The sequence below is a fragment of the Macrobrachium nipponense genome, chromosome 21, assembly GCF_015104395.2.
Source record: "Macrobrachium nipponense isolate FS-2020 chromosome 21, ASM1510439v2, whole genome shotgun sequence".
In the NCBI taxonomy this organism is placed as follows: Eukaryota; Metazoa; Arthropoda; class Malacostraca; order Decapoda; family Palaemonidae; genus Macrobrachium; species Macrobrachium nipponense.
In genome coordinates, this window is record NC_087212.1 from 65,016,725 (window position 1) to 65,039,335 (window position 22,611).

At 39.6% G+C, this 22,611-nt stretch overlaps 1 protein-coding gene across 6 annotated transcripts in view; it reads left to right on the forward strand.

The window, feature by feature from the left end:
• The window catches only part of LOC135198093 (polycomb protein SCMH1-like), a 166,524-nt gene that overhangs the window by 31,753 nt on the left and 112,160 nt on the right, over positions 1-22,611 (forward strand). For all 6 annotated transcript variants that reach the window (XM_064225538.1, XM_064225533.1, XM_064225537.1 and 3 more), the window contains exons 6-7: positions 10,657-10,894; positions 20,764-20,949. In XM_064225538.1, coding sequence (XP_064081608.1) covers positions 10,657-10,894; positions 20,764-20,949 — 424 coding nt within the window. The remainder of the gene's footprint in view (positions 1-10,656; positions 10,895-20,763; positions 20,950-22,611) is intronic.

The following is a 22,611-nucleotide window of genomic DNA, read 5'->3' on the forward strand; positions in this document are numbered from 1 at the left end:
ATTTCCTCCTCCATGGAAATATCTCTCCTAAGGAGGAGCTTCGAGAGGTCTTGCCCACCCAGGGAACTCAGGCCCCCTGGGTGGGAGGTGACTCTTGTCTTAAGGAGTTTGACTCGTAGACCCTACGAGCCTCTCCGGGAGTCATCAGACAGGGCCCTGGCATTGGCGAAGAGAGTAGGAGAACTTCATGGTCTTTCCTTCGATGTCAAACACTCGAGGGGATGGGGATCAATTACGCTCTATTTCATCCCGGATATCGTAGCAAAGACTCAGAACCTTTCGGTCCCTGACGCCAGGTTCGAGTCCTTCACGATACCCTCCCTAGAAGAATACTGGTAATGATACGGAACAGATGCTACTTTGCCCTGTTAGAGTGCTACGGCGCTATATGAAGAAAACTCGACACTTCAGGCCAGAGTGTCAATGCCTCTTCGTTAGCACCGGGGTGACCAAGAAAGAAGTGTCCAAAAACACTGTTTCTTTCTGGTTTCGTGAAGTGATCAGTAAAGCGTAAAACTCTTAGAGGAGTATTGACACCAGTACCTTTCGTCCGAAAGCCCACGAAGTTAGAGGTATTGGTCCAACCCTTGCATTCCACAAGAACTTGTCAGTTGCACAGGTGCTGAATGCAGGGGTGTGGTCCAACCAGACCATCTTCACCTCCTTCTACCTTCGGGATATTGCCCGTAGGTCCTTGGACACTTTTTCCTTGGGACCCATGGTGGCTGCTCAACAAGTTGTGTAGCTTACCTAGCTCCTTTAACCCTTAAACGCCTATTGGATGTATTAAACTTCAACGAAAATTGTCTGTCGGGTTCCTAATTGACATACGGTATGTAGACGCAAAATAGGTTTATTTTTAAATTTGCGGAAAAATAATTATAGGCATACTAGGCAAAAACTTTTGAATCACGTGCCTTGAGGGATGCTGGGAGCTCACGGATCAAGCTGTTATTTTGTTTACAAACAAAATAACAGCTTAACCAGGCGCGCAAGCGCGAATTACTTTCTCCTCGCACTAAAAAGCATCAGCAACACATCTCAGAAATTATTTTGTCACTTTGACATAATTTTTGCACCATTTTATATTAGCTGTTACATAGAGTTTTATATATGAAAATGTGCGCAATTTCATGCAGAATACAACTAAAAACAACCCATGGTTGTAGCTTTTATCAGTTTTGAAATATCATATAAATAACGATAAGTGCCAAAATTTCAACCTTCGATCAACTTTGACTCTACCGAAATGGTCGAAAAACACAATTGTAAGCTAAAACTCTTATATTCTAGTAGTACAGTGGACCCCCCGTATTCGCGTTCTCCAGATTCGCGGACTCACACATTCGTGGATTTCTCTCGGGAACGTTTCCCTGCATTATTCGCGGAAAATTCGCGCATTCGCGGTATTTTTCTATGATAAATATCCACAAATTCCTGGTTTTTTTGATGAATTTCATCATAAATTGCATTTTTTGTGATAAAACTATTAAAAAAACCATGTATGAAAATTTTTAGTGGGTTTTTCTTGAGTTTTAACTAACAAAATAGGCTGTTTTTAGCATTTTTATAGGGGTTCCAAACATTCGCCGGTTCTAACTATTCACGGGGGGGTCTGGTATGCATCCCCCGCGAATATGGGGGGACCACTGTATTCAATCATTTACCTTCATTCTGCAACAAATTGGAAGTCTCTAGCACAATATTTTGATTTATGGTGAATTTATGAAAAAAACTTTTTCCTCACGTCCGTGCGGTAACTTCCGAAAAAAATAAGATATTTTTCGTCCGATTGTCGTAATGTTTGCACCGTTTTATATTAGTCGTTACATAACATTTTATATATGGAAATGTGCACAATTTCATGTAGAATACAACAGAAAACAATCCATGGTTGTAGCTTTTATCAGTTTTGAAATATTTTCATATAAATAACGATGTGCCAAAATATCAACTTTCGGTCAACTTTGACTCGACTGAAATGGTCGAAAAACGCAATTGTAAGTTAAAACTCTTATTCTAGTAATATTCAATCATTTAAATTTATTTTGCAACAAATTGGAAGTCTCTAGCACAATATTTGGATTTATGGTGAATTTTTGATAAAAAATAAAAAAACTTTTTCCTTACGTCCGCGCTGTTACTCTTCCAAAAAAATCAGATATCTCTCGTCCGATTGTTGTAATGTTTGCACCGTTTTATATTAGCCGTTACATAAAGTTTTATATATGAAAATGTGTGCAATTTTATGTAGAATACAAATAAAAACAACTCATGGTTTTACCTTTTATCAGTTTTGAAATATTTTCATATAAATAACGATGTGCCAAAATTTCAACCTTTGGTAGAAAACCACAATTGTAAGCTAAAACTCTTACATTCTAGTAATATTCAATTATTTACATTCATTTTGCAACAAATTGGAAGTCTCTAGCACAATATTTTGATTTATGGTGAATTTATGAAAAAAAACTTTTTCCTTACGTCCGCACTGTAACCCGAAAAAATCAGACATTTTTTCGTCAAATTGTCGTAATGTTTGCACTGTTTTATATTAGCTGTTACATAAAGTTTTATATATGAAAATGTGCGCAATTTCATGTAGAATACAAAAAAAATAACTCATGGTTGTAGCTTTTATCAGTTTTAAAATATTTTCATATAAATCACGACAAGTGCCAAAATTTAAATCTGCAGTCAAATTTGACTCTACCGAAATGGTAAAAAAATGCAATTGTAAGCTAAAACTCTTACATTCTAGTAACATTCAATCATTTACCTTCATTTTGCAACAAATGGGAAGTCTCTAGCACAATATTTTGATTTATGGTGAATTTTTGAAAAAACTTTTTCCTTCCCTCCGCGCGCTGTAACTGCTGAAAATCTCAGAATTTCTTTAGTCACCTTGTAATTTTTGCAGCATTTTATATTAGGCCTTATATAAAGTGTTATACAGTGGTACCTCGAGATACGAAATTAATCCGTTCCGAGGCGGCCTTCGTATAGTGAGTTTTTCGTATCTTGGAACACATTTTACATGTAAAATGGCTAATCCGTTCCAAGCCCTCCAAATACACCCCATTAAATTTCATAATAAAGCTAAATTGACCTATAAACAATGAAATACTACAACAATTTGGACCATTCAATACCTAAATTAAGAATAAAAATCTAAAACCTGTAAATAAAGTGTATATTAGTGTACAAGAAATATTATTACTGTAACGTAAAATGTGGAAGCTTACCTTTCGAGTGAGGCTATCTCCGAAAGTGGCGGCAGAGGAGGAGGAGGACAAACGGCAGATAAAGTTCGTACGTACGTACATTTAACTTTACGGAAACACATAAAAAATTTAAGGAAAACTATTAAACTAAAATTTACGAAACACCTTAACAAAACTGTAACACTTAACTTACAAAAATCTAGAAGTTACGTAACAAAAATTTTTTCTTTTTTTATATTTTTAACTTTTTTTTTTACTTTTACGTAGGTTTTTTTTTTTTTTTTTTTTTTTTTTTTTTTTTTTTTTACAGAATTTCAACTTCATCACCACTTTCAACGTTCTGTTTTTCATCACTTGGTTCTTCCTTTTTGCTGAAGGCCTCTTTAAAAAATAACGATCCAAGGAAGATTGCTTCTGCCTACTTTTCACAATGTTCCTGAAACGACTCAGGCAAACGTCATCAAACTGCGCAAGCATACGACCTGTGTGAGCCTTTTCGGGGTGTCTTTTTTCGATAAACGATTGCACTTTATGAAAAGCGGCTAAGACCTCCTTAATTTCCGCCTTTGTCATAGGCTCCTCCTCTTCATCGCCGCTGCTAGAGAACTCCTCTTGAACGACGTTATGTTGCATGGCCTCCAACTCCTTCAGGTCATCCGTCGTAAGCTCCTCTTGGTGCTCCTCGAGAAGGTCGTTGATGTCGTCCTCGTCGACGACCAACCCCATGGACTTGCCGAGTGCAACGATCTCGTCAAGATCTGGTTGCAAAACAGTTTCAGGATCGTCAACTGTTTCGGACTCAGCTGCACCAGCTTCGCCCACGTCGAATCCCTCGAAGTCTCTGGCGGATACGGCATCAGGCCAGAGTTTCCTCCACGAGGAATTCAAGGTTCGCCTCGAAACCTCCTGCCAAGCTTGGTCGATGAGTCGGATGCAAATGACGATGTTGAAATGGTCCTTCCAAAATTGACGCAAGGTGAGGTTTGTGGTATCGGTGATGTCGAAACATCTTTTGAAAAGATGTTTCGTGTACAGCTTCTTAAAGTTCGCTATCACTTGCTGGTCCATGGGCTGGAGGAGAGGGGTGGTGTTGGGTGGAAGAAAAAGAATCTTAACGAAGGAATACTCCGCTAGGATATCTTTCTCGAGGCCAGGAGGGTAAGGAGGGGCATTGTCCAACACCAGCAGACATTTCAGGGGGAGGCGCTTCTTTTGCAAAAAACTCTTCACAGTCGGGCCGAAACACAGATTTACCCACTCGGTGAACAAAAGCCTCGTTACCCAGGCTTTAGCATTAGCCCTCCACATGAATGGAAGCTTCTCCTTCAACACTTTGTGGGCCTTGAAGGCTCGAGGAGTCTCGGAGTGATACACCAGTAGGGGCTTCACCTTGCAATCCCCACTGGCGTTCGAACAAAGTGCGAGCGTAAGCCTGTCTTTCATAGGCTTATGCCCGGGTAGCTTCTTCTCTTCCTCCGTGATGTATGTCCGAAGAGGCATTTTTTTCCAAAAAAGGCCAGTCTCATCACAGTTGAAGACTTGCTGAGAACTGTAGCCTTCCTTGGTCATCATCTCGTCGAACGTCTTTTTAAAGGCTTCGGCTGCTTTCGTGTCCGAGCTGGCAGCCTCCCCATGATGCACCACCGAATGGATGCCAGTCCGTTTACGGAATTTCTCGAACCAGCCATGTGAAGCCTTGAAGTCTGGGGTTGGCGTTGAAGTCCCTTCCCCTCCGTCGTCTTCCGCCTGCGCAATCAAATCGCCGAAAATGGCACTGGCCTTGTGAGCGATTGCCGTCTCCGTTACTGTATCGCCAGTGATTTCTTTGTCTTTTATCCAGATGAGGAGTAGCCGTTCCATCTCGTCGTGCACATGGCTCCTCTTGCTGGACAAAATAGTGATGCCCTTCTGACGGTGTAGTTGCTTTGATGGCATCCTTCTGTTTAAGGATGGTGCCTATTGTCGACGGATTACGGCCGTATTCCTTTACGATCACACTCAATCGCATACCAGCTTCGTACTTCTTTATGATCTCCATCTTTGTCTCCAAAGAGAGCATGCGCTTCTTTCCGTGAATTTCAACTTTCTTGGGACCCATGACTACGTTAATTTACGTAAAGTTACACAATACAGTCTTCGCACAACACGATATGTATTGCAACGAAATCACTAACGAATTTATGTTACTAAACGAAATTGTTGGAGCGAACGAATGCCGATTGCGTACAGTAAAGTTTCGGGTGCGGAGTGGCCGAGCTAAGGCACGCCAACACGTTCGTATAGAAGATGCATGATGGGAGGGATGCTGTCCAATTAGAGAGAAGGATCTCATGGCTTGGCTAGCATCAGGAACCAATGGGAGAGCAGGAGGATGGTGGCGAGTCTACTATAACTAAGATGGCGGCGTGCGGCGCGAGTTTCAAAATTGTTATGGGGCGAATCTCGGACTTTCAGAAACCTTTCGTATCTTAAAAACTTTTCGTATGTAGAGCAGTAAAATTTTTCGTCTTTGCTTTCGTAACTTGGATTTTTCGTAAGTTGAGCCTTTCGTATCTCGAGATACTACTGTACATGAAAATGTGTGCAATTTCATGTAGAATACAATAAAAAATAACTCATGGTTGCAGCTTCTATCAGTTTTGAAATATTTTCATATAAATCATGATAAATAGAAAAAATTCGACCTTTGGTCAAATTTAACTCAACCGAAATGGTCGAAAACTGCAATTGTAAGCTAAAACACTTACAGTCTAGTAATATTCAATCAATTACCTTCATTTTTCAACAAACAGGAAGTCTCTAGCACAATATTTTGATTTATGGTGAATTCATGCATTATTTTGTGATATTTTCTCTGTGTTCCTTTGATCATTTTACAATTTGTTATATACCAAAATCATTGCAATTTAGTGTACAATACATCTAAAAAAAAAACCTCATTAGCTTTAACCGTTTTGCTCACAGTGCGATTTGTATACAATTATATATGTATATTTTTTTTGCACTGTCGTATATTCCAATATTTATACAGTGGTACCTCGAGATACGAAATTAATCCGTTCCGAGGCGGCCTTCGTATCATGAGTTTTTCGTATCTTGGACCGCATTTTACATGTAAAATGGCTAATCCGTTCCAAGCCTTCAAAAACACCCCAGTAAATTTCATAATAAAGCTAAATTGACCTATAAACAATAAAATACTACAACAGTTTGGACCATTCAATACCTAACTTAATACGTACTGCTAATTACCTGTAAATAAAGTGTATTAGTGTACATGGTATACAAGAAATACTGTACGTATGTAGTAAAATGTGGAAGCTTACCTTTCGAGTGAGGCTATCTCCGTAAGTGGCGACAGAGGAGGACAAACGGCAGATATGTACAGACACTCAACTTTACGAAACACAAAATAATGTAAGGAAAACATACATAAACTAAACTTTACGAAACACATTAACGAAACTGTACTCCTACTAAAGATCTCTTTGAAAAATAACTATCCAAGGAAGATTGCTTCTGCCTACTTTTCACAATGTTCCTGAAACGACTTAGGCAAGCCTCATCGAACTGCGCAAGCATACGACCTGTGTAAGCCTTTTCGGGGTGTCTTTTTCTACAAATGATTGCACTTTATGAAAAGCAGCTAGAACATCCTTAATTTCTTCCGTTGTCATAGCGTCCTCGTCCTCCTCCTCGCCGCTGCTAGAGAACTCCTCTTGAACGACGTCGTAAGCTCCTCTTGGTGCTCCTCGAGAACGTCGTTGATGTCGTCCTCGTCGACGACCAACCCCATGGACTTGCCGAGTGCAATGATCTCTAGATCTGGTTGCAAAACAGTTTCAGGATCGTCAACTGTTTCTGAATCTGCAGCACCAGCTTCGCCCACGTCGAATTCCTCAAAGTCTCTGGCGGATACGGCATCAGGCCAGAGTTTCCTCCACAGGGAATTCAAGGTTCGCCTCGAAACCTCCTGCCAAGCTTGGTCAATGAGTCGGATGCAAATGACGATGTTGAAATGCTCCTTCCAAAATTGACGCAAGGTGAGGTTTGTGGTATCGGTGATGTCGAAACATCTCTTGAAAAGAAGTTTCGTATACAGCTTCTTAAAGCTCGATATCACTTGCTGGTCCGTGGGCTGGAGGAGAGGGGTGGTGTTAGGCGGAAGATAAAGAACCTTGATGAAGGAATACTCCGCTAGGATATCTTCCTCGAGGCCAGGAGGGTGAGCAGGGGCTTTGTCCAACACCAGCAGGCATTTCAGAGGGAGGCGCTTCTCTTCCAAGAATTTTTTCACAGTCTCATCACAGTTGAAGACTTGCTGAGAACTGTAGCCTTCCTTGGTCATCATCTCGTCGAACATCTTTTTAAAGGCTTCGGCCGCTTTCGTGTCCGAGCTGACAGCCTCCCCATGCCACACCACCGAATGGATGCCAGTCCGTGTACGGAATTTCTTGAACCACCCATGCGAAGCCTTGAAGTCTGGGGTTGGCGTTGATGTCCCTTCTTCTCCGTCGTCTTCGGCCTGGGCAATCAAATCGCCGAAAATAGCGCTGGCCTTGTGGGAGATTGCTGTCTCCGTTATCGTATCGCCAGCGATTTCTTTGTCTTTTATCCAGACAAGAAGAAACCTTTCCATCTCGTCGTGCACGTGGGTCCTCTTGCTGGACAAAATAGTGACGCCCTTGGAAGGTGTAGCTGCTTTGATGGCATCCTTCTGCTTAAGGATGGTGCCTATTGTCGATGGATTTCGGTCGTATTCCTTGGCGATCACACTCAAACGCTTACCAGCTTCATACTTCTTGATAATCTCCATATTCGTTCCAAAGAGAGCATCCTCTTCTTTCCGTGAATTTCAAGTTCCTTGGGACCCATGACTACGTATACGTATACTGTACGTAATTATGTTATGTAGTACGTATAAGTATGGAGTAAAGTTCTCACACAACACAATAAAGTATATACTACGTACAACGAAATCACTAACGAATTTACGTTAATAAACGAAATTGTTAGAACGAACGAATACCGCGTGCGTACGATAACGATGCTGGTATAGAGTGGCAGAGGCACGCTGCTACATAGTAGATGCATGATGGGAGGGATGCTGACCAATAGGAGAGAAGGATCTCATGGCGGTGACTAGCATCAGGAACCAATGGGAGAGCAGGAGGATGGTGGCGAGTCTACTCAGTTGGCGGCGCGCGAGTTTCAAAATTGTTATCGGTCGTCCGGACGAATCTCGGACTTTACAGCAACAACCTTTCATATCTTGAGCAATTTTCATATTTTTCGTATCAGCTTTCGTATCTCGAGTTTTTTGTAAGTTGAGCCTTTCGTATCTCGAGGTACCACTGTATATGATAATGATATTTTTTTCATTTCTGATGGTTGCATACTAAACTTCAGGCAATGACAAAAAAAGAAGCCAAAAATGAACTCTTAATTTAAAAACTAAGCGTGCTGTGATTTTTTGAAAAAAAACTTTTTTCCGCTTCTGCGCTAACTTCCGAACACCGCTGGAAATAGGTACAGCCCAGCTGAAGATTTCAGTTGGTTCCTGCCGCTCAGAGAGACTGAACACAGTTGTTGGGTAACATTTGTTTTGGCTTTCATGTTTAGCTTACCTTAGTTTGACTTTTTTTTTTATTATGACTGTATTACCTATGTCAAACTCTTAAGTTCACATAGTTTGTAGTATTGCAGCAAAGCCTGCAACACTTGACTTCTGCAAAATGTGATACCCATACTGTATGTAGTTCTTGTACAATTTACATCCCTGACTATAATTGTGAAGAGTGTATGGAATGGGACCATGGTAAATGGAAGATTTGAACTTATCACTTACATAAATTGCAAAGGGATAGAGAGAGAAAGGCAGCCGTTAGAGCCAAGCACGGGCAATCTTCTGTAATTCCTGCTCCTGCGACGCCTTTGACTGCTTTTTCTCCCATACCTGGTCCTCTTATTCTTCCTACCACTTCTGTGCTGGTCTTCCCTTCTTCCAAACCTTGAAGTGAAGGTAGTTAAGAAGTTTAATTTTTTTGGTCGATACTGTAACTCAACTTGGGGTTTCAATTAAGGATCTTTTTTCTAAATTGGGTGCTAATGTTGGTGCAAAGGTTGTGACAGTGGAGGAGGTGGCTGCCCGTCCCACTGACGCTCCTAGACAATTTTCCTTAAACCTGGGAGGAGGCAAACGTAAGTCCAGGGGAGGTCGGTGGGATTTGCCCATGGGTAGCTACCGCCTCAACTGAGCGTGGTTTTCACTCGCTCCCAGGACTCTTGAGGACAGCCAGTTATTGTAGTTGCCACTTTTGGAAGTCTTCGAGGCTGCTAAAAAGCCTGCTGCCCCAGAGCACACACTCCCACTGCTGTGTAAGCTCTCCAGAGATCAGGAGCTTAGTCCAGAGCCATCACATAGTTTTTTGGAACAAAGAAGTGTAGTGTCTCCCAAATATTTCATTCCCATGTGTTCATGCAAGAAGTCTTCATAGTGCCCAGTGTCTGCCGAGCTCCCGGGAGGAGTCAAGCACCCAGTGATAGAGGCATGTTTGGTGCTTGACAACATGAAGTGTTTTTTAAATGCCCCATGGATGTCAAGCATTCTTTGTCTGGTCTGGTCATGCAGTGCATTGTGAGTGCCCAGTGGGAGCTCAGCACTTAGTGAGCTCAATGTGTGTTTTGTTGCCAAGTGCTCAGTGGTGCGAGCTCGCTATGCATTCCAAGATTCCAGTGTCTCTTCATGCTATTAGTGCTGAGCAACTATCAGTGGTTGGTCAGCCTTTGTCAGAATACTTGCCTGTTTCTGAGGATTCCCGGGTTTGGTGGTTGTAAATTATTGAAATACCTAATTATTATTATTATTATAAATATTATTATTATTATTAATAATAATAATAATAATAATAATAATAATAATAATAATAATAATAATAATAATAATAAAAAATCATTGAGAAGAATGGCACTCGATGCAGTTGAGTGTAATAGAAAAAAATTTTTGTTCCATGTTTAGATTATAAATTCTTCATATACAAATAATCCATTGAATCCAGGATTGATTTTCTTGACAGCTGTTTTTCCTTAGTATTTGAAATTCTTTTTCCGATTTATCGCATTTATTATATTTATTGTTCATTAATAAGTACATTCACTAAATTATATGTTTTTTTTATAGCATAATTTTCTGCCAAAGAATGAATTCGAGAATATGAAATTTTGATTTATTAAAGGCATGGAGTCCAGGATTGATATTGACAAGTTTTTCTGTATTTGAAAATATTTTTTCTGTTTATCGCTTGCAGTTGTTGGCTTGAAATATATTGAGTTATTCATTATTCTTTGCAAGGATAGTAAATCATAATTTTGTGTTATTAATATTTAAATTTTGTTAATGAGTACATTTGCTAAATCAAACGTTTATTTGCAGCATAAAGTTCCACCAAAGAATGAATTCAAGATTGGTATGAAACTTGAAGCCTTAGACCCTAGGAACCTAACCTCTACTTGTATAGCAACAATTGTTGGTACTCTAGGGCCAAGGTTACGGCTCCGCCTTGATGGATCAGATAACAAAAATGACTTTTGGCGTTTAGTTGATACAAACAATGAGATTCATCCAGTTGGTAATTGTGAAGAACGGGGAGGAATGTTACAACCTCCATTAGGTAAGTGTTTTATTTTTGTAATACAGTGAAATCTAAATACAGGCGGCCCTTGGTTAGCGGCAGGGGTCTAGTTCCTGGCCGCTGACGCTAAGCGATTTTCGATGCCAAGCGATTTTAAAGCCTACGGCTGCCGCACACCTTCTTTCGAAATACTAGACCAGTTAACAGCTCCCTAGACCAGTCAAACGGCGCTGTAATGGCGCAATAAGTAAAATTGTTTTTATGCAGTATAGTACTATAGAATTTACTGTACAGTAGTACTGTACAGCACATTATAGTATTATAAATAGTGGAAAATTAAAAAAAGCCTAGTTTTAATCCTTTGGGTGTCTAGAGTATGTAAAGAAATAATAAGGTTTTATAGTGTACAGGTAGCTGTAGTGTTCAAGTTACGATAATTCGTCTTACGATAATTCGATTTTATGAGAGACCAAAATACAATAGCCTAACTTTATTCCATTTTCTAGTTTCGTAAGTTCAAAAACAGCAAAAGAGAATGATGAAAGTATGGATTTAACTTTATATTAGTTGCGTAAATGTGTACAGCCATGAATGAGAAAGAACTTTTTTTTTCCTAAGTACAACTGAATTGGATAACAACATACGTTTGGCTTGTATTTCAAACATCGGACTATAGTACACTAGTACCGTGGTTGTTATGAATTACGTTATGTAGAATAGGACTGAGATATCTTAATGTAATAACTTTATTCGCTATAGATCAAAGATCAATATAGATCAAAGATCAATTCGGAAATAACACTGTTAAATTGAAACCTAGTTATAGCTAAAGCTGAGAAAACTATTTAACCTCTTCATTACCGAAAGTTTGTTTGGAGGTAGGTGGGTACCACCATTCAAGTCTACTACACCGCACCGGGTGCATAAAGGTGGTATGCGTAGTACCACCAAAACTCCTCTTTTCAGATAGGGACTTCCAATCATTCTGTAATTTCGGTTTGAAGAGTTTGGAGCAAAATAAACAGTATGACACGATGCCAGACGTATGATGAACCCAAAAAAATATTATTATTGCTTATAGTAGTGTGTAGGTGACAGATGAACTGCGTCTCAACAAAAAATCACAAAACCAGACAAGCGTAAACATGTAATAACTTCTACCCAAGTAAAAAACCAGTTGTATCATCATTTACTGTATTTATTTATTTATTCACATTACATTTTACAAATAAAAGATATGAACACCAGATAAATGAAGGTAGAAATAAAGCCTTATAGTAACTTTATATATATAAAAAAACCAAACCAGAGGAAAAGCGATTTTTTCTGAGGACAAGAAACTTGAAAAATTAGTTTAGATACCCCTGATGCCCCTAAAGTTGTTTTCTGTGATGAAACTAATCTTAGAAAACGTAGAAAATGACATTGACCAATTTTTGACCAATTTGAAAGATACTATAAAATTTGCGATTTCCATATTTATTGGCGGGGCTTTCGCTTTAGTTTTTGCTCTTTTTTTTGTTATTACGTGCTTATTTACGGTTCTATTTTGATAATACTTTATGTGCATGTTCCAGGTGCGATATACCAACATTCTGTAAGACCGAATTTCTATTCAAGACCGTAGTTTTCTCACCGACCACCAGTGTCCCTTGTACAAGGGACACTGAGTTTCACATTTTTTTTCATAAAATCATTTATTTTCCCTGTAGGATGATAAAACTAACAAGATAAATGCGTTTATTATAGTGCTAATAATACCTGATAATTTCATTAGCCTGTCTTGATTAGTGTATTTTTGGCAAATATTTTTACTATCGGCACCCCTCCAAACTTGAGTCACTACCGAGAGATTCAGTTCGGCAGCAAACGCAATGTTTACATTCTGCTCACCCACCCGGTAAAGAAGGGGTTAAGCTGCTAATGACTATTATTGTGCATTGGCAAAAAGGATAAAGCTCCAGTAAACGTAAATAACGTAAACTTCGTATCACGATGATATAAAGGAAAATTGCGAACAGAATCATGTAATTTTTTTACTTAATAAACATGCCGCCAACGTAATCTGTTAACGAAAAAAAATTAGTTCACAATCACAATGAAACATATTCAAGTCATATTTCCACTAAAAACACGTCATATAAAGAAAAATAACCTTGTCTTATATGAGTCAAGTATCTAGGTGTTCGTTTATGCTAACTAGAAGCAAGAAAATTTGCTCAGAACTGCGTTAAATATGGAGAAACAAACTTGTATTCACCATCAGCCGATTCCCAAACCAAATCATTGGCCGCTCCGCCGAATACTGGCTTAGATTTACTGTAGTATTTTATAATACAATAATATGAGAATACATACAATATTATTGGATACAGTGAAGTAATGTAGAACTTTTTAAAATATTTATGGAAAAGATGCATATTTGCTTTTTCTTCTGTGCTTATCTTAATTTTCGTCACTGCCATGTACGTAGCAGCGGCATCTCGAGCTTGTATGGTTGTACCTTAATTTTTTGCTCGAGTAACAAAGCAAAAAATCGACTGAGTTGCACAGTTATATTTTGTACTTCTATCCCATGGAAAAACAAACAAATTGCAGCGGTGCAAAATTGAATGAATATACAAATTTTGTCTTTTAACCCTCTTACGCCGATTGGACGTATTAAACGTCGAAATAAATTGGCTCCCGGGTTCCGATTGGACGTATTAAACATCGACATAAAAAGGTTTTTTTTAAAAATTCGCGGGTAAATACTTATAGGCCTACCAGCCGAAAACTTTTGAATACGCGCCTTGGGGGATGCTGGGAGCTCACGGATCAAGGCGTTGTTTTGTTTACAATCGTTACGCAGGCGTGCAAGCGCGAATTTCTTTCTTATCGCACTAAAAAGTATCAGTGATACATCTCGGAAATTATTTTGTCACTTTGACAATTTTTACACCATTTTAAATTAGCCATTACATGGAGTATTATATACGAAAATGTGTGCAATTTCATGTAGAATACAAAAAAGTAATGATTGTAGCTTTTATCAGTTTTGAAATATTTTCATATAAATAACGATAAGTGCCAAAATTTCAACCTTCGGTCAAATTTGACTACCGAAATGGTCGAAAAACACAATTGTAAGCTAAAACTCTATTATTTTAGTAATATTAAATCATTTACCTTCATTTTGCAACAAATTGGAAGTCTCTAGCACAATATTTCGATTTATGGTGAATTTATGAAAAGAAAAATTGTCCTTACATCCGCGCGGTAACTCTTCTGAAAAAAATCAGATATTTTTTCTTGTGATTATTGTAATGTTTGCACCATTTTAAATTAGCCGTTTCATAAAGTTTTATATATGAAAATGTGCGCAATTTCATGTAGAATACATCTAAAAATGATTGAAGATTGTAGCTTTTCTCATTTTTGAAATATTTGCATATAAATCACGATAAATAGAAAAAAAACACGTTTGGTCAACTTTGACTCTACCGAAATAGTCGAAAAACGCAATTGTAAGCTAAAACTCTTACAATCTAGTGATATTCAGTCATTTATTTTCATTTTGAAACAAATTCGAAGTCTCTAGCACAATATTTAGGTTTATGGTGAATTTAAAAAAAAAACCTTCCTTCCCTCCGCTCGCGGATTCTCCGCCGCAAATCTCCGAAATGCGTACGTCGCATTCTCGTTATATTTGCTCCGTTTCATATTAGGCATTTCATAGAGTTTTATATATGAAAATGTGCGCAATTTCATGTAGAATACTAAAAAAAATAATGGAAGGTTGTAGCTTTTCTTATTTTTGAAATATTTGCATATAAAAAAAATATACATATATAAAAAAATATATAAAAAAAATTTGACATTCGGTCAACTTTAACTCGTCCGAAATGGTCGAAAACTGTAATTGTAAGCTAAAACTCTTACAGTATAGTAATATTAAATCATTTATCTTCATTTTCAAACAAATTGGAAGTCTAGAACAATATTTAGATTTATGGTGAATTTTTGAAAAAAACATTTTTTTATGTCCACGCGTTGCGAATTCATGCATCATTTTGTGATAATATTTTCTCTGTGTTGCTTTGATCGTTTTACAATGTGCTATATACCAAAATGATTGCAATTTAGTGTACAATACATCGAAACAAAATTAACTCGTTACCTTTAACCGTTTTCTCACAGCACGATTTGAATACAATTATATATGAAATTTTGTTCTCGCACTATCATATATCACATTATTTATATATGATAATGATATTTTTTTTTCATTTCTGATGGTTGCATATTAAACTTCAGGCAATGACAAAAAAAGGAGCCAAAAATGAACTCTTAATCTTGAAAACTAGCACGCTGTGATTGAAAAAAATATTTTTTCCGCTTCGGCACTCACTCCGAGACCCCCTTGGCATACGGGAGACGATTTTTATATACCCCTTCGGCATAATAGGGTTAAAATCAATTTATGCAACAATTGTAAATATAATTTGTTATAAAAACATGATTCAATGATATAAATTAAAATTTTATGATTCAGGCGCGACTGAACAACCTATTGTCTTCATCATGTGAAGGGCTGTTACAAAGAGTTCAAATGGACATGCGTATTGCCACTGTATCATATTTATGTACAAAAATAAAACTGAACATAGTGATTGCACAATCCGGCTAAAGCTTCCCCGCAGAGAAGGTTGCCGGCAGATCTACCCACAAATCCTCCCCGCCCGGAAGAAGCAGTGATGTAGGATCTGTTTCTCTAAGCTGGGGCATGGGCTCATCACGCGTCACTGCTTGAAGAGTAAGCTCCGCCACCTTAGTTGTAAAAGGTAACGGGTTCTCCTCGTCTGTGGTGAACATAGTGAACGGGTTCTTAAAGGCTGTGATTCTAGTGTTTGCGCAGTTCCACTCTTCCAAACTGTGAACCCATGTCTGCTGGGCCTGGTCCCTGGAAAGGATGACTGTTTCCTTTGGAACCTTATCCTCCCTAACAAGAGCAGCCTCTGTAAGCCGTACGTAGCCAATGAAAGGGGGCTGCAAGCCTGCGGGGAAGAACTCGAAGTCCTCGAGTCTCCGGGTACCGCAGCCTTCTATCGTTAACATCCCATTGATGAACGGAGCGAAGTTCGCTACCCTCCAAGGGTTACTTGGATGAAAGGGAGGGAGAGTGGAACCATCCGGCATACTCTGGCCTTGCAGTAGATTACTAGGATGGGCTGAGCCTGCTGCACCCTGCTGAAGACCTTCAATGAGAGACTCCTGAGTACCCAGTCTCTTAATCACTTCCTCAAACCTTGCCGTAACTGTATTGACCAAAGTTCCTAGGTTATTGACCTGTTTTAAGATATTCGTATTGAACAGATCCTGCCTAGCGGGAGAGGAATCCCCCTTCTCCTTTGGTACCTTATGAGGTATCAGGCCCTTAGAAGTTGATGGTAAGGGGCTTGAAGGGGAAAGGTAAGACTTCCCCTCCTTTGACCTTGGTTTTGAGGACTTTGACAGGGACTTCTGTTGGGGTTTAGTACCTCCGGTATGGGATGCCGGAACACTTTTAGGAAGGTTTTCATATGATGCTTTTGGTACTGAAGCTCTTTTTTGTAGTGTTTTTGACTGAAGTTTCTTTACTTTAGGTATCACCAAGGAGGGTTGCGACCTAGAAGGAGGCAATCCCCCGGTGAAACCTTGAAATGATTTAGAAGAAGAAGGGGTGGAAGAGTTAGACGTACTCAAGGAATGGCCCTGAGGACTTAGAAGGCTAGTCTCATCAACGCTCTTACCAATACCCATATCCGGTGTAATGGGCACATCTTCTGTAACCGAAAGTGGCACTCCTCCCAACACAAGCTCTGGTAACTCCTCGTCTTGTTGTTGAGATACCAGTTCCTGAATAGTATCAATTATTGGAGCTGCAACTTTTGGGTGCACATAGGCTGTTTGTTTTCCTGCCGGGAAGATTAAAGCCGCCATGTCTTGGGAAAGGATGTAAGGCTTCGCCTTCATAACGTTCCGCCCAAAGCCTCCTACCCAAACCTTGAAGGTGGAGAGAGCAGCATCCCTTGAAGACTGATCCGCCTGTAAGAAAAGGAATATGTTAACCTTGAACTTAACTTACTATGCTATCGGATACGATAGGGCTAAAAGTTCAGTAAGATACTATACTATCACAAAGACCACATTAAAGGTAAAAGCACAGGGAACGGGTAACTTACCGAAGAAGTAACCCGATCTACCATCTCGTAGCAAGCAAAACAGTTCTCGTGATGCCACACTATGGAGTTCTCTATCAGCACAGCGCAGGGGGCATGGCCCCGGCAAATGTCGTGCCCGCAAGGATCCTGGAGGACAGCACCGGCAACCAGACATTGGGTGGCCTGTAAATGTAATGATACATGAGTATCGCTATGTAAAAAGATATGAAAAGCTCAAGGTAACATGATATTATGCCGGAGTGACCCAGACTAAAGAGACATATGCATCCCGCGAACTGGTGCTAAGAGCATATAAATCAACCTGGAACCGTAGTAGCCGGGAGGACAATACATTCCGGGTATCCCGGAACCTCCTATTAAGCTACCCGACCAGGGAGAATGAAATACAAAGGCACTAGCAACGGGCTAGTCTGGGCAGCAATGAACCCGGGGGTTCAATGTACGTAATGAAACTAAATAATAAAGTAAAAAATGAAGACTATTATCTCCGCCTACGGAGGTATAACCTCCCGAAAACAAAACCCTCGAAGATTGCCGGTGAGGCCGGAATGCAAACCCGCCATATGCGGGGAGGGAATGTCTAAGGCGGGAGGGTGAAGACACTCAGAGAGGCGGGAGGAGCTGAGCGCGCCCGGACTACCGCCAACTCCGAAGTAAGGTCGGCTGAGAAGCGACACCCCCCGACCTAAGGCCTGAGAGGCCCCCCTCCACACCCCCCCGCAGGGACTTGGGTCGGTCGTCAGCGACAACCTGAGCGAGAGAAGCACCCACTTAGTGGGGGGCCCCGAGCGGAGGGGGGGGAAGGCAGGTCGGGAGGGGTGACGATCACGTGACCCAGCGGCTCCCCGCAATTACTGGACCGCGAGGAAGGCGCAGGGGAAACCTACGTAGTAGGCTAGCCGACACGAACACCCAAGAAAAACATAGAAAAATAAATAATAAATACTTAAAACTAATGTAAAATCATGCTCTAACACGGGGGGAGGGAAAAAGAAATAGATGGGAAGAGAAATGAACATCAATTCACCTAACAACCAGGCAGGACCACCCGATAAGGATGGCCCTAACCAGGACAAAACCAGAACTGGCCTATGCCGGAATGATATAACAAAACCGTAGGGCAGACGGCCAGGGTAGACATGATAACGAAAACAAACAAAATAAAATCATAATGAAATGCAGTTAAACTATAACGGTGGGTACCGATGAGGCACGAAACAAAGACACGTGCTCAAAAGGAAGCCCCCGTGCTAAATCACGAAAATAACAAAAACAACAAACATAAAACATATACACGATCGACAAAACTGCCATCCAAGAAAAGGCAAATAAAGTGTACTGATATACTACTCGGTTCATGAAGTATGGAAGACCACGCGAAACCGAAATGACACAAAGGGGAACGCCGTAATGGCGGCGCGCAGCCGCCTTAGCGAAGGCGACACCAGACAAAACCCTAAATAAAAGGACCACAAAGGTCAAAATCACTCCCTAAATAGTGTCGAACAAAAAACCAGTACTTAACTTGGATTGGATGTAGAAGCAGATTGACGATCCATAGCGTAAAAACACAAGCCAAAAAAGCAGGGAAAATTAAGAGCGCAAAATTAACGTGCGTCTCTCGAAATGGCTATCAAAGGAATGTGACGTCACTGATGCTACCTTCACGGTAGCAGGAAGTGAGCCGTAGCACGGCTCCTCTTTCTAAAGGGTTTTGATGTGGAAAAGGCTAATTGGAGAGGCTGCTGTGGTAGTGTTTTTGACTCGCCCCAGATTCATACCGACATTTTTTAATAAAGGTGAGCGAGTCAGAATATTCTGGCATGTCCAATTTAGCAGTTCTCTGGTATTTTAGCAATATTTTACCCTAGAAATAGCGTTAAAGGAACGTATTTCACTGGGCGACACGGCTTCCTCGCCCAGAAATAGATTTTTCCTACGTCAAAATCCCTTTTTCATACACATCTTAAACTTAAATGCATGAAAACTTATAAAAAAAAGCTGAAGTTTCAGTAACAAAATAAGTCATAATTAGCTCCCAAATTAATGAAATATAACCTCGTGAAGTCTTTGTAAATGCATTTTTCGGAACGGTGGCTGACAAGAACGAACATGAAAAAACATCCTCTGATAATGTGGAGGGCAGTTACAAAAGCTACCTTAATTTATTTCATTTATGTACAAAAATAAAAATACCCCTATACATAATATATTTTCATACGCATTTTAAACATAAAATTGAACATTAATAAAATCGACACATTGATCGCTAAATTTGCACTTTTTTAATTTGATATTTTTGGAGGAGTGGCAGGTGGCAGCTCACAAGAACAAAATTTTTGTAAGAGTGGCAGGCGGCAATTCACAAGAACAAACATGAAAAATTCCTCTTTGATAACGTGAAGGGCAGTTTCAAAAGCTGCCTGTGTATCACATTTCTGGGCAGAAATAAAAATACCCTATACATAATACATTTTCATACATATATATTTTAAACATAAAAGCATGAACATTTATGAAATTGACACATTGATCGCTAAATTTGCATTTTTTTAAACTATATTTTCGGAAAAGTGGCAGGTAGCGGCTCACAAGAATGAACATGAAAAAATATCCTATTTGATAACGTGAAGGGCAGTTTCAAAAGCTGCCTTTGTATCATATTTCTGTGCAGAAATAAAAATACCCTATACTAATACATTTTCATACATATTTTAAACATAAAAGCATGAACATTTATAAATCGACACATCCATAGTTAAATTTGCACTTATTTAACTCGATAATTTCGGCATAGAACAGTGTCAGAGGCATATATTTGACCCTAATATCTACGTATGTAATAGCTCTCAATAAAATTTGTCGATATCATTTGCATAACCTTTATGGTCTTAAAGGTATTTCTACAAATGTATGTACTCGTTAGACATAACGTCGCTAGCGGCGCTGTTTACCGAAAATTGTGCCGTAAAAATACTTTAAAATACCTTATTTTTTTAATGAAGATTTTTGACGACAGCTGTAAAACCGATTTGCTGCTAAGCGTTTGCGCTGTTAACCATGGGCCGCCTGTACTGGTTATTTGCATTCAAGCAATTTGATAATTGTGAAGATTTCTTTGGTGATCAGTTTAATTGTATTGAGTTTGCATGCAGTAGTGGTATTGCAGATATGTTAAAATTGTTATACAGTTTACAACTTGGAAATGGATGGAATTTGCCTAGCTCCGGCAATTCTGTCCCAGTCATGGGTGTCATATAGATTGCATATTCAAAAATATTTGTAATGGTTTTTAAGATTTTCTTTTTATGGCAAACAGTGAAAAAGCATCAGGGATCTGAACCCTTAAGAACTGGAAGGCATTATATGTCTTGATATTTTGGGTTAATTTGGAGATTAAAGACAAACTTCATAAGTTTATTGATTTGCTAAGGTTGAAAGACAAACTTCATAAGTTTATTGATTTGCTAAGGTTGAATTGTCTTTTAGGAAGGAAAATATAAGTAACTTTTTCATTTTAAACAACTTCATAGGAGAAAGTCTATAACTGAAGAGTAAAATTAACTTTAGGAATAGGTTCTAAAGAAAATTCATCAGTTTACTGTGAGTTTCATATTCTTAATATAAAAGTATATGGTAAGCTTGGCATGATGTAAATTGGGGAAGTTTATGAGAACATGGGCAATAAAAGAAAGAACCTTTCAGGATTTCGTATGAATGCATCTTCTTGGCCAATGTTCCTTTTGAAAACATTGCATAATGCAGAGGTTGCTCCAGCACACATATTTCGCACTGAACCGGCAGCTCCTCCGAAGAATTTCTTTGAAGTTGGAATGAAATTAGAGGCAGTGGACAAGAAAAATCCTCAGCTGATATGTGCTGCTACAGTTGGTTAGTTGAGTAAACTAATAATTCTCATGTCATTTTATATAATTTTGTATTGGGTTATGATTTGTTCCCACATTAAATTGGCATCTTATTTTTACCTTTATGTATACTCCCTGTTAATGGTAAATAGACCAATTACTGAATGCCCCAGGACAGGTACCTTGCTTGCTATTGAAAGTCTTGTCACACATGTCATCTCACTGAACTGAAATTGCAAGTTTTATACATTCAACTTACCTGTCAGATATATACTTAGCTATTAGACCTCGTCGCCTGACAGAAATTCGAATTTCGCGCACACGCTACAGGTAGGTCAGGTGATCTACCGCCCTGCCGCTGGGTGGCAGGAATAGGAACCATTCCCGTTTTCTATCAGATTTTCTCTGTTGGCGCTACTGGCAACAACGTTGTTGGTTTCTCCGGCTGGATTTCGTTTTTTGCATCGCAATTGATCTTTGTTTTGGACCTTTTGGTGACGTATTTGGATCGTTGTACTGGCATACGCTTTTGTGGACCGTTGTTTGGATTTGGATTGGATTTTTCTTCATGATGTCTGACTCTGGAAGTGTTGTGAGAATGTGTGTGAATGAGGGTTGCAAAGTGAGAATGCCGAAAGCCTCGGTTGATCCCTTACACTGTGTGTAAAGTGTGTAGAAAGTATGAATGCTCTTTCGATAACACTTGTCACGAATGCGAGAGTTTGAGTGCTGAAGGGTGGAAGTCTCTAACTTCTTATTTGAAGAAGTTAGAAAGAGACCGGTTGAGGAAGTCTTCTTCCAAAACCATGCCTAGCTCTTTTTCTAGCGATGTAGTGAGTAATTTTGTACCCTCTTCTCCTTTGGTAAATGCTCCTCCTCCTAATATTTCAGTGCCTACACCCCTTGTAGATCCTAAGGATTCTACATCGGAAATTGCAAATCTTAAACCCGCCCTTAAGAAAATGGAACTTAAAATGGTGGCTATAGAAGGTAAGCATAGTGAGATAAATAGTGCTGTGGATAGTGATTTAAGTGTCCCCAGTGTAGTGGAGGGGGCGTCTGATCGGCTCCACAACGCTCCCAGGCCTAGACCTCTTTCAAGCTCCCAAGCCCAGAGGAGAAGGAATGTCAAAAGCCGTACGGAGGTTGTGGAGAATCCCCACCAGTCAGACGTCTCCTCGGCAGATTCTGTAACACCTCAGACTGCCAGAGATCGCTACAGAAAAAGCGTTCTCCTTGAGTGTTTCTCTTCATCGGAAAATTCATCTCCCAAGAGAGGATGGAGATCTGCGGATCTTTCCCGCCCCCTGAAGAGGAGCTGGAAAGAATCTTGATTAAACTCGAGTCCTGAGCGGTTTCCGGAGGAATTGCCATCGGATAAGAAGGCAAAAAGTTTGTTGCTTTCTCCTGCGGATTCGTGGGAACCTGAGAAGGACCGTTCTCCTTCCCCTCCTTTGGACCCAAACAAAGAAACCACGAGAATCTTAAGAGATATGCAGGATTCAATCGCTTCTCTCGTCGGAGTCCTATCTAGAGATCCTCCCAGAAGAAAGGATTCTTTTCTTCCAATTAAGAAATCTAGAACTTCCTTATATGAGATTCCTCTGAAAGAAGTATCTTCATTGGACAACGATTCTTATGTCTCGTCAGTCTTTCATAAACAAGATTCGTACTCAAGTTAGGCGCC